At 71.7% G+C, this 11505-nt stretch overlaps 3 protein-coding genes across 3 annotated transcripts; 2 read left to right on the top strand and 1 right to left on the bottom strand.

Annotated features, from left to right (window-relative positions):
- The first annotated feature begins 2917 nt into the window (after positions 1 to 2917).
- On the top strand, positions 2918 to 5255 carry H696_01841 (hypothetical protein). Its single transcript, XM_009495742.1, has 2 exons — positions 2918 to 3148; positions 3413 to 5255. The coding sequence occupies exon 2, from the start codon at positions 4435 to 4437 to the stop codon at positions 5206 to 5208; it is 774 nt and encodes a 257-aa protein (XP_009494017.1). The 5' UTR covers positions 2918 to 3148; positions 3413 to 4434; the 3' UTR covers positions 5209 to 5255.
- A 441-nt stretch (positions 5256 to 5696) lies between these two features.
- H696_01840 (hypothetical protein) lies at positions 5697 to 6643 on the bottom strand. The gene is made up of 3 exons (XM_009495741.1): positions 6478 to 6643; positions 6180 to 6270; positions 5697 to 6033 (listed from the first exon to the last, which is right to left on the bottom strand). Exons 1-3 carry the CDS (start codon positions 6561 to 6563, stop codon positions 5797 to 5799), a joined length of 414 nt encoding a protein of 137 aa, XP_009494016.1. The 5' UTR covers positions 6564 to 6643; the 3' UTR covers positions 5697 to 5796.
- A 1334-nt stretch (positions 6644 to 7977) lies between these two features.
- Positions 7978 to 11414, top strand: H696_01839 (hypothetical protein; the record flags this gene model as incomplete). Its single annotated transcript, XM_009495740.1, has 4 exons — positions 7978 to 8526; positions 8999 to 9154; positions 9371 to 9460; positions 9677 to 11414. 4 exons carry the CDS (start codon positions 7978 to 7980, stop codon positions 11285 to 11287), a joined length of 2406 nt encoding a protein of 801 aa, XP_009494015.1. The 3' UTR covers positions 11288 to 11414.
- Between the last annotated feature and the right edge of the window lie 91 nt (positions 11415 to 11505).

Here is an 11505-nt window from a genome sequence, read left to right as displayed (position 1 = left end):
GGAGTGGTCTCGCTGCGGCGAGTACCTGGCCACAGCGTCCTTGGACCGGACGGTCCGCATATTCCGCCAATCGGCCGGCTTCAGTGCGTCCCCCCTCTCCTCCTTTGTTGCTTCCATTGCCGCTGCCTTTCGCCGGCTGCGCCGCCCGCGCTGGTGGTGCCGCCAGCCCCAGCCCCCCGGGCCCGGCTCCCTTCGAAAGGCTGCCCCCCCCCATGTCAGCTAACCTCTCGGCCTTCTCCCTTGCCCGGGCCCGCTGGCCACAGAGTGTGTCAAGGTGTTCCGCGAGTCGCGGCCCATCAGCGCCCTGGCGTGGGACCCGGCCGGGCTCTTCCTGGCCGTGCTGATCAGCGAGCTGCGCGTGTGTAAGATCTACTCGGTCCCTTCGCTCGGGGACCATGATGATGGAACCGGGCTCTCGGCCCGGGGCACCGCGGCCGGCCCCTTCGGCAGCGGGTCCGACTCCACCGGTGATTGGACCCTGAAGGCCGAGATTCAAACCCCGCTGCAGCACTCGCCGACCAATGCCAGTGATCTGGCCATGAGGTGGGTTTCCCGGTCGCGTGGTTTTTTTTCCCTCTCGCTCTCTCTCTCTTTCCCTCCTCTCCCTGCCCCTCGCCCTTCTTCCCCATCGCTTGCCATGTGTCCACCCGCCCTCGCCCCCGTCCTCCTGCTAATGCACCTCTGCCCCCCCCCCCCCCCCCCCCTGCGTGCGCATGCCCTACGCCACCAGTGTCACCTTCGATGGTGGCATCATCTGCCTGCCGCATGCGTACGAGGGCGAGCGCCTGTGCGCGGCGCTGGTGTCGCGTGAGCGTCCCCTGGGCAAGTTCCTCCGGCTGGACGGTTTCCTGGATCTGGTGACCATCGCGGTGCGTCGCCGTGTGCCTGCCCCTTTTCCCCTCCTTTCCCCCGCCCGCCGACAGGCCACTGCCGCTGGCTGACAAGTGTTTGCTGTCCGGCTCCCCCGCCGCCCCTCCCTCCCCCCCTCCCCCCCACTCCCGGGGTCTCCGCCCCGCCGGCCATGCTGCGGGCACAGAAATGCGCCCCGGTCATGTATCGCCAGGAGAAGCCTCGCGTCGGGGGCCCGCGCGCCGGCCCAGCCGATGCCCCGACAGAGGGCGCCGCGTCGGAGCCCGGTGCCACCGGCGAACCAGCCGCCGGCCTCACCTCCATGGTCCCGCAGTATGAGTACTCGTCCATCATCGCGGCGTCCAGGTGTGTCGCTGCCCTGTCGTCAGCCGCCTCCTCTCTGTCCTCCCTTGTCTCGTGTGCTTCTTCCTGCCCTCCTTGTTCCTCCCCCCCCCTCCCCCCCGCCGGCCCGTGCCATCGGCGGCAGCTAACACACCCTCCCGGGTCCGGTCTCCCCTCCTGTGCCGCCGGCCAACCTCAGCCGGAACCAGCTGATCCTCTGCCGCCTGGCGTCGGACTCCAGCTCGGCCTCCATCCGCATTTCCATCGACGGACCCCTGACCGACCTATCCTGGCGGCGGTCGGATGGCGCGCTCTTTGTGGCGTGCTCCGCGGCCGGCGTCATCCTGGTGGATCTCTCGCACGCTGGCATCGGCGAGCCTGCCCCGCTGGAGGACATTGTGCGTGTGCTGTTGAAGGGGGGGGGGGGCGGGGGACAAACGCATGGCCCGGCCGTCGGCAGCGTGGCCCCTTTTCTCTGCCAGCACCCCGGCACCACGGCCTCGGCCCGATACTGACCGCCCAGTTGCCACACGCTCCTCCCGTGGCAGGTCCCCCACTGGACTCGGTATGGGTATCGACCGGCCGGATTGTCCGGGTCCGACGGCCCGGCCGAATCCTTCGAGCACATGCTCAGCCGGCCGGCGGTGCCGGCGGCCGTGGCCGCCGCCACGGCGGCCGAGGCCTTCCCCCGGCCGAACGCCGGGGCCACGGCGGCGGCCATGCTGTCCCGACCGCCGAGCTCGCTCGGGCCCCACCAGCTGACGCCAAGCGCGCGCGCTGGCAGTGACCTGACCCCGGCCAGGGGCAGCCCCCTGGTGGGGACGCCGCGCTCCTCGCAGGCCACCGTCGATAGCAAGGGCCGGAAGCGCATCACCGGGACCCTGGTGTCGGCGCCTGGCGGGGCCGCCGGCGGCGGGGCAAGCACCCCCGGGGCGCCGATGACGCCGGTCGGCCCGGGCGGGTCGGCCTCCTTCGGTGGCGCGGGCCCCGGGGGGGCCACCGGCGGGCGCATGGGGCTCCTGGCCTCGCCGATGGGCGGGGAGGCTGGCGCCGCGGCGGCCGCGGCCGGGGCCTCCTCCTGGGGCGTGCCCTTCGTGCCGTACATTCCCTTCGGCACGCCGGTGGCCTCGGGGGTTCATCTGGGGGAGGTGGTGAGCCAGCCGATCCCGATGGCCACCGCGGTGCCGGTCATCCCGCCGGGGCACCTGCTGCCACTCCAGGCTTCGGTCGGGGTGCTGGTGAATGAGACGTGTTCGGCCGGGGGCGGCCCACCGCCGGCCGGCGACATGCGCTTTGCTCCGCTTCCCCGGCTTGAGGGCCCGCAACGGTGGAACCTGGTGGCCACCAATGTTCTGACCCCGGCCGAGACCGGGGCTGCGTCGCTCTATCGCGCGGTGCTGCAGCTGAAGTCGATTGATCGCGCGGCGACCGGCGGGAGCACCGGTGCCGGCGCCGCTGGCACCGGCAGCAGCGCCAGCGGCGGCGCCAGTGGCGGCGGCGGCGGCGGCGGCGGCGGCAGCACCGGCGCCGACCAGGCCCTGGGTCTGGTGGCTTCGGCCACCGGTGGTGTCGGGGCCGACGGGGCCGATGGCCTGCTCGCCGGTGATGCCGACGTGTCGGACACCGGGAAGCGTGCTCGGTCGGCCGATGACAAGTCCCTCGGTCGGCCGTTGGATTCCAAGGCCGCCCGGAAGGGGGCATCCGGCGCGCGGCCCGGGACGGCGGCGGCAGCGGCCGCCGCCGCCGCATCCGACTCCGGCTCGGGGCTGACTGCCCGGCTATTGCCCGGCACCCAGGTGTCCCTGGTGTGGGAGACCCTCCTGCCGACGTATGCCCTGGCGCTGAGCGCGTCGCGGTATGTGGCGGCCGTGGCGCTGGGCGATCCGGACGGCACGGCCGGCACGGCCAGCGGCGGCTGCGGCCAGGTCCAGGTGTTTAGCACGGCCAGCGGGCGACTGTACGTGGCTGGCTGGCGGGCGCGGCCATCTGCCCTCTTCTTCTTCTTCTTCTTCTTCTTGGTGTTCATTTTTCTTGCCCTCCCCTCCCTCACCGCTTGGTGCTTCTGCGCCGTCGCCGTGTCCCTCCCCCCTCATCCCCCCCCCCCCCCCCTGCTTCTCTCCGCCTGATGCTGACTCCCTTGCTGTGGCGGTTTTGCTCCGGGCTGCGCCCCCGCCGGTGGCTTGCCTCTCGGCCTTCGGCCGCACGGTCGCGCCGGGTCCAGGCTCCTGCCGACCATCTACCTGAATGAGCCGGTTCGGTCGCTGCACGTGGCCGGCTGGCTGGTGCTGGTTACCACGACCACCGCGCTGCATGTGTTCGATGCGGCCGAGCAGTGCCGGGCCCGGCATGTCCACGGGGCCGAGCCCTCGCCTGATGGATTGAGCTTCGCCGGGCTGCTGTCGGCTGCGCGGGCTGGGCCGACGGCGCGGCTGCTGCAGTCGCGCCTGGTCCTGTCGGCCGAGGCCCTGCCGCGCTGGGTGCCGCGCCTGACCATCGCCCATACGGTGCCGGGCGGCGCGCCGGCCGGCGGCGGGGCCAAGCCCCCCTCCACCAGCGTGGTGGTGGTGCATGAGTATGAGTTTGCCCGGCGCCTGGGGGCCTGGGTGCGCGTCAGCGAGGAGGGCCTCAGCGTGCTGTCCCTGTACCGGGACCCGATTGGAGCCACCTTCCAGGATGGGTCGTCGGTCTTTTCGTCGGCCTTCATCGCGGAGCTGGGGCTGACGCCGTCGCAGCTGGCGGCCGGGACGGCCGGGGGATCGGCGGCGGCGGCGGCGGCGGCGGCGGCGGCAGGGCCGGCCACCGGGCGCGGGCGTGGTCCCCCCGGGCGCGGGCCGCGGTCAGCTGGCGCCGCGGCCGCCGTGCCTCCGCTGGACCCGGCGGCCAACTTGCGGCTGGAGGCGCGCATTCGCCGGCGCGTCGACCGGGCGGCCATCGCCCTGGGTCTGGGGCCACTGGGGTCGGCCACGGCGCGCGAGCAGCGCCTGGCCACGCTGCTGACCCTGGAGCGGCGTCTGGCCCTGGCCCGGCAGGGGATTGCCCTGGCCGGGGACCAGGGGCCTGGCCAGCTGTTGTCGTCTCAGTCGCCGGGTGGCGGCTCGGGGTCGCGGGTGTCAGCCGGCCCGGCGGCCGGGGACCTCGGGCGCTTTGACCACCTGCATGTGTGGCCGCACCGGCTGCCGGTGGTCACCGGTGTGGCGGCCCCCCTGACGCCGGAGCAAAGCTACGCCGTGTCGATGTTGGCGTATGTCCGGGCAGCGGCCGAGGCGCGGGACCGCCTGCGCGTGCGCGCCGCCGTTGATGAGCTCCTTTACAATGGCACCGGCGAGGGGGAGGCATTCGTGTCGCTGGCCGGCCCGGGCAGTGGGCCTGGCGCTGCTGCTGCTGCTGCTGATGATGATCCCTTCGAGCACTCCTTTGCCCTGGGCGGCGGCGGCCAGGCAGCCGGCATTGGGACGGTGGTGCCCGGTGCCGCGGCCCCCGGCAGTGGCTTCTCCACGGTCTTCCGGGCCAAGCTCCTCCTTCACATCCTCGACTCGGTGCCGGTGCCGCCGTCGCCGGCCGGGCCGTCGCCGGGCACTGGAGTCGGCGAGGGGTCGGCCGCGGCGGCCGGGACCCTGGTGCCCGGGTCCGGGGCGGCCTCGGCCCAGGCGTCGGCCACGTCGGCGGGCGCCGCCCGGCCGCCCGTCGGCGGGGGGATTGAGCTGCTGCTGGGCGATTCGTCCATCCGTCCGTTGGCCCTGGCCCAGTCGCAGCCACCGCACTTGCCATTCGCCACCGGGGCCGGAGCGGCCGCCGGGCTGGCGCAGTTGCACGGTGCCGGGGACTTTGTGTCCGGCTTCCTGTGAGAGGGGGGCCGGATGTATCCGGTCTTTCTCCCCTGCCGGCTCTTTTGCTCCGTCTGGTTGCCGCCACAGGACATTTTTGTGCTTGCTGGCCGTGTGCTCCCTTCGTGCATGCGTGCGTGCGTGCGGGGGGAGAGGGGAGGCCAAGCACGGCGCGTCTGGCCCCGCTTTTTGACCTCCATCCCTTTGCTCGAAACGAAATAGACACACTCTAGCCTTGCATGGCCACACATGAGGGGGTGCTGTGCTGGGCGGAAGCCCGGTGGCCTTTGCTCCTGGGCCTCCTCCTTCGGGGGAGTCCCCTCGCGCTTGGGGACCCCCCCGGCGGCCGGAGGTAGGGGGAGGGCGGAGGGCGGCCATGGCAGGAAGGAGGTACACCTGTGTGACTGCATATGGTGGATTTCGTGTATGTGTATAAAAGATACATAAAGATGTGGCACAAGGACAGTCCAGCCGGAGAGTAGTGGGGAAGGGGGCGCAGGGAAAGAGAGGAGGAGCATGGCGGGAGAGGGCGGAGGATGTGGAGGGCGAAACACTAAAAAATACAATGCCCGGTGTGGCGTGGCGGCGCCGGGGCGCATGAGGGAGGGGGGGGGGGGAAAGGTTCCGTCGGCTTGCCGCACGGAGGGCCGGCCGGTCGCGGCTCCGGCTGGCGTGCGACTGTGTGTGTGTGTGTGCATGTATGTGTATGTGCGCGGGGGATGCATGGGCGCGCCGCGCGCGCATGCTCTGCTCGGACCCATCTTCTCTTGCTCGGGTGTTCTTAGAAGCGCTTGCTCTGGACACTGGCCATGCGCTTGTACTTGCTGGCGCGGTGCTTCTTGATGGTGGAGGGCTTGGCCGGGGTGAGGCGGGGGCCGCGCTTGGCAATGCGCTCCTCGTACTCGGCGCGGTCACGCTCGACGGCCTGCTGGCGGCGGGCGATGAACTCGGAGTCCAGGCGCTTGTCGTTCTCGAACTTGTTGGCGCCAATCTCCTGAGGGGGCGGGTCGTTCGGGCTCTGTGTGTGTGTGTGTGTGTGCGCGCGCGTGAAAGAGGGGTGAAGGGGCGAAGACGCATGGGGTCAGTTGAGAACCAGAGGGGGGTGCATGAGGGCAGGGGCCCGAGGGCAGCTCGGCGGCAGGGGAGGGGCGCCAAGTGACGCACCTTGGGCGCGGTGAAAGAGAAGCGCTTGGGCTCCTCGGGGGGGGCGTCCGCGGGGTCGGCGGTGCCGAGCTTGGCGGCAATGCGCATGAGGCTGTGCCGAGGGTGCGAGCGTGGAACACGGGCAGGGGGGGGGGGGGCGGGGAGAGAGAGAGAGAGGCAGGGAGCAGGCGGTGTGAGGGTGGGCGGGGGCCGAGACAACCAAAAAGCGGGACAGAAGCCGGCGAAGGCGAGTCCAGGCGGTGAGGGAGAGCGCGAGAGCGAGAGGGAGGAGGAAGCGGCAGGCGGGCAAGGGACGAACCTCTGGTGCTCGATCGGGCCGTGGATGTTCTTGGCGCGGATGCGGCGGAAGGCGCGCTTGCTCTTCGAGCGAATACTCTTGGCCATGGTTACACTGGGACGGAGGGCGAGAGGGAGAGAGGGCGGGAGGAGAGGGAGGGCGAGCGGCGGAAGGGGAGGGAGGGGGGGGGGGAGGGCGGCGCTGTTGTGGTGACGAATGCCACCGGCCCGCCGCTGGGTCCCGAAAAATGGCGCGCCGCTGCCGGATTGTGGTCGGCTCGTGCTCGCGCTGCTCCGCCCCCTCCCTCCGCGCCCAGTGCGCGGGGGGGGAGGGGGGGGGCGCCGGGGCATACACTCTCCGCGAAGCGGTCCCGTCCGCGTGGTGTGGCGTTCTTCCGCGCGCCCCCGCCCCCTCCCCCTTTCCCCGGGCGCGTGCCGGCCCTCCCCCCCGGCCCAGGGGGTGATCTCTCTCTCTCTCCCGCGGCCCGGCAGCGAGGACGGCCCCCCGCGGCGCGAGGGAGCACCGCCACGATGTGCCGCACGTGCCCACTCGGCGGATCACGCGACCCTCCAACTGGCGCATTCCCCCGGCCTTGTTCCGCTCACCATGCCCGGGGGAGGGCGTTGCCGGGGTGCCCGCCCCGGCCCGCTTTCCTGCCTGCCTGCCTGCCTGCCTGCCAGCCAGCAGCCCCCCCGCCCTCCCCCCGGCTGCTGGCTCTCGTGCTGTCTCTTGCTCGGGGGGGCGGGGGGGGGGGGGCTGTTAGCGGGCTGACACCGCCCGGGCGGCAATGCGTCGGCCCTGCGTCCGCGGCCCCCGGGCGCCGGGGGGCGTTCTCGGGGGTTGTTGTTTTCCGCATGCCTCGCTTCTTTGCGGGCTATTGTCGGCGCTGTGCCCCTCCTGCGCGCCGGCCGTGTCTTTGCCTTGGCTCCGGGGCCGTCTCCGGGCATTGGCCTTGGGGGGTGTGTCTTGCCCGCCCGCCCGCCCGCCCGCCCGCCCTTCCGTGGACCATCGCGTCCCACGCCGGGGGGATGTCGCGCTTTTCGCGGTGAGAAAGCCCGCCCACGATCCGGCCCGCCTGCCCAACTAGACGCCATTTGCCTGTGTGGGCGGATTTTTGCCGCGCTGCCGCCGGCTGTCGGGTGTTCGCCCCGCGCCTGACATACACACACACACACGCACACTCTCCTCCTCAGCCCCCTGGCTACCCTCTATCCCTCTCCCCTGCCTGCCGGCTTCCTCGTTGGTTGGCTGCGCCGCCCCGCTGTCCTCCTTTCCTCCGGCCGATCTCGACACACTCCTGCCTCGTGCCCTCCCCCCCCCCTCTCTTTACCCCCTTGCTTCCACGTGTGCTCTTCCGATCTGGCTTCCTCGTTGGTTGGCTGCGCCGCCCCGCTGTCCTCCTTTCCTCCGGCCGATCTCGACACACTCCTGCCTCGTGCCCTCCCCCCCCCCTCTCTTTACCCCCTTGCTTCCCTCGCCTCGCTCCCTCGGCCCTCTCTCTCTCTCTCCAGCCTGCGCACAATGACCTCCCTGCCGGGGAGCGCCGGTGACGCGCCGGCCCAGCCGGCGGTCCAGTTCCAAGAGACGGTTCTCTATCACACCGGGTCGCGGTGTCTGACATGTGCACTGGTGGATCGCCAGGGCTTCGGCCCGGAGTCGCTGGTGAGCGCGTATGTGGTGGAACGGAAGCCGGCCCCCGAGGCGGCCGGGGCAGGCCGCGGCACCGGGGGCATGGCCTCCTCCGGCCCGGGCCGGCCTCGGAGCGCCTCGCAAACGAGCGCCGGGTCGGCCGACGAGGCGGACGAAGATCTGGATGGCCGGTTCACCGAGCGCGGCCAGACTGGCGTCCTGCTGGCGATCATCTGCCCGCGCCATGGGCGCCGGGATGTGTTAATTTCCTCGCGGCCGCGGACCTTCCGCCGGCTGATGGCCACCCCGGCGCTGGCGCCCTTCCAGTCGCTGCCGCCGGCTGGCGGTCGGCCGGCATTGCCGCCGGCCGAGGCCAAGCGCCTGGCCGACTGGTGGCGCCAGCCCATTGATGGGCGTTTGACGAGCCAGGCTTTTGACGCGGTGCGCCGGGGCTCGGGGTTTGGCCGCGTGCGGCGCCCTGCCGTGTGCCCGGAGGCCACCCCCTTTTTTTTTTTTCGCTTTTGCTTTTCTTTTTGCTTTCTCCCCTCGCCTGCCCGCCCGTTTGCCTGTCATTTTGGATTCTCCTCGCGCTCTCGCCCCCCCCCCCGCCCCACGTCTGAACTCCAGTCAGACGAGCCAGGCTTTTGACGCGGTGCGCCGGGGCTCGGGGTTTGGCCGCGTGCGGCGCCCTGCCGTGTGCCCGGAGGCCACCCCCTTTTTTTTTTTTCGCTTTTGCTTTTCTTTTTGCTTTCTCCCCTCGCCTGCCCGCCCGTTTGCCTGTCATTTTGGATTCTCCTCGCGCTCTCGCCCCCCCCCCCGCCCCCCTCGCGGATGGGCCCTGTCGCGCCTTTGCTGACTGTGTCTCCTCCCTGGGCGCATGCGCATGTATGCGCGGACGCGTGCATGTATGCAGAAAAAGCTTCTCGAGCACGCGGGCCACGTAGTCCGGCCGGTGGTGCTGGACTTGCCGGTGTTTCTGGACGGAGCGCTTGTCCCGCTGGAGAAGCTGCGCGAGCAGCTGGCCGCCTGGCATCGTGTCTATCCGCCTGGGTCGCACTTCGTCGTTCGGGTGCGTTTTCGGGCCAGCGGATCTGCCCGGCGTGGGATGCATCCTGCCCCTTTGTGCTGTTCGTCGGGTTTTGTCGGTCATGGTGAAGCGCAAGAATGCTGACTTTGTCCCGGGTGGCCATGTGCTATCCTGGTATCTGTGTGCCCGTGTGTGCCTGTGTCCCTGTGTGCCCGTGTGTGCCTGTGCGTGCGTGTGTGCCTGTGCGTGTACATACAGGCCCAAGTAAACCTGGCCACCGATATGGCAGCCGTTAATGCTCTGCTCCTGGGGCTGGTGGGCTTCATCAGCGGGATAATGCTTGTTGAGGTACGCTGTGTCATGCTGGACGGTCGATCGCCACCCTGTGTGTCTGTGTGTTTGTGGGGGGGGGGGGGGCCAGACACTCCTCCTGCTCCGGCTCGGATCTCTCCCCCTCGGGCTGGCACTTGCCCCTGCTCCATGTGAGACTGACATTCCCTCTCGGCGTCCCCCGCCCTCCCCTCGCCCCTGCTCCTTGGCTTCTGTCTGCCCTCGCGGCGCCAGCTCTCCTATGACCGATTCATCAGCCTGGCCCGGCTGGCTGATGACCCAGTGGCCCCGGTGTACCGGTCGATCTTGTCCAACCCCCAGGTGTACCCGTATGTGACGTGGTTCTTGCAGGCCGGCGCGCCCGAAGCCACCAGCTATCCGGCCGACCTGGAGACGGTGGTGGCCCATGCGCGCACCTTCACCGGGCTGAAGATCATCCTGGACTTCAACATCGACCACCGGGAGGACCGCCGGCCGGACTTGGTCCCCTTGGCGCGGGCCGTCCGCCGGGGCGTCGGGGTCATCAGCGGGCTGGTGGTTTCCTCGGCCCGAGCCCCGACGGACATCTTCTCCGGGCTGGGGCTTGGGATTGACGATGGCGGCGGCGGTGATGGTGATGGCGGCGGCGGCGGCGGCGGCGGCGGCGGCGGCGGCGGCGGCGGCGGCGGCCCGGCCCCCGGCCTGAAGCCCGTGCGCGGGCATGTCCGAGCCCCGGACTGCGCGGACTGGATGGACCAGCTGCCAGCGTGCAATGATGCGGATGCCTTCGCCGTGGCCGGGGCCGTGTGCGAGGCATTCAGCATCGCCAGTGCCGTGGCCGCCAGCGAAGCCCTCGGGGCCGAGCCGGGGGGGGGAGGCGCGGCGGCCGTGCTGCAGGCCGAGGCGGCGGCCGCGCGGGCCTCCCTGGCGCGGCTGTCCATCCAGGACTTGCAGCCGGCCTCCGGGCTGGCCCTGCTGGAGCCGCTGTTGCCATTGGCCTTCCCCCTGGCCGGGGCATTGGCCGGGGCGGGGGCCGATCCGTGCGGGGCCGGCGGCGGCCCGGACGACCCGGGAGCCGACTATTTGCCTCGGTGGGCCGGGCCCCTGTGTGCCATGGGGACCATCCTGCTGAACCAGCCGGTCCCGGTGGGCGGGGCTCCCGCCGGCGGGGGCTCGGCCGTGGATGCCGAGGGCCGGGCGGCCGAGCACCGGGAACTGGTGCACCTGCGTGCGGTGCCGCTCGATCGGCTGATTGATGTGGAGCGCCTGCATCGGGATGTCGGGCCATTTGTGGCGACCTTGTCGAATGCCCGGCGTCGGCGGCTGGAGCGCCTGGCAGCCCAGCGGCAGGCCAAGCTGGCCGGGGCCCGGGATGCGGCCGGGGCCTTTGTCGGGCCGACTGGGCGCCGGCTGCCGGGGGCCGGTGTCGTGCAGCCGGCCCCGCCGCTGCCTCAGTACCAGCCGCTGCGGGATTTGGGTCCGGTCGACTCGTGGCGCTTGAAGCGGGCCCTGGTGGCCGCGTGCCGGACCCCGGCCGATGAGGCGGCCCGGCGGCGCTTCCACCTGGCCACCACGCCCAAGGGGCTGCTGCCGCCGAAGTTGCTGGCCAATTTGCTGGAGGCCGAGTCGGGCGCCGGGGCGGCTTCCTCGGCGGCTGGCTCGCCGGCTCCCTTCGATCTGGACAGCCTGGCGGCCAATGCGCAGTTCCTGCTGGTTCGCCTGTGCCAGGACGCCGGGGCGGTGGATGTCAGCCGGTGTCCGCACTGTGCCGGGCGCGCGGTGCCGGGTTTCGCCCCGGACGGCAGCCCGACCCCGGTCTTCGGGGCCCCCCCTGGTTCTGGGCCCCTGCCCGGGAGCTGTCTCTGAGCGGGGCGGGGGGTGGGGGGCGGGACGGGGAGGGAGGTGTGCGCGCGCCTGGCGCGGCGAGAGGGGCCAAAGGGCGGCAGCGTGTCCACAGCAGGGGGCCGCCGCCGGTGGAAGTCCAAGTGCCCGGCGCCGCCCTTGGTGGGCAGGGTCGCCGTCCCCCCTGCCCTGGGGTGGCATCGCCTCACGCCGCCATCCGCCTCCCCCCCCCCCCCCCCCCC

This window comes from Fonticula alba (assembly GCF_000388065.1).
Source record: "Fonticula alba strain ATCC 38817 unplaced genomic scaffold supercont2.3, whole genome shotgun sequence".
Classification (NCBI taxonomy): Eukaryota; order Rotosphaerida; family Fonticulaceae; genus Fonticula; species Fonticula alba.
Note: the sequence above shows the minus strand (reverse complement) of the source record. Positions and strands in the feature narration are given on the sequence as shown.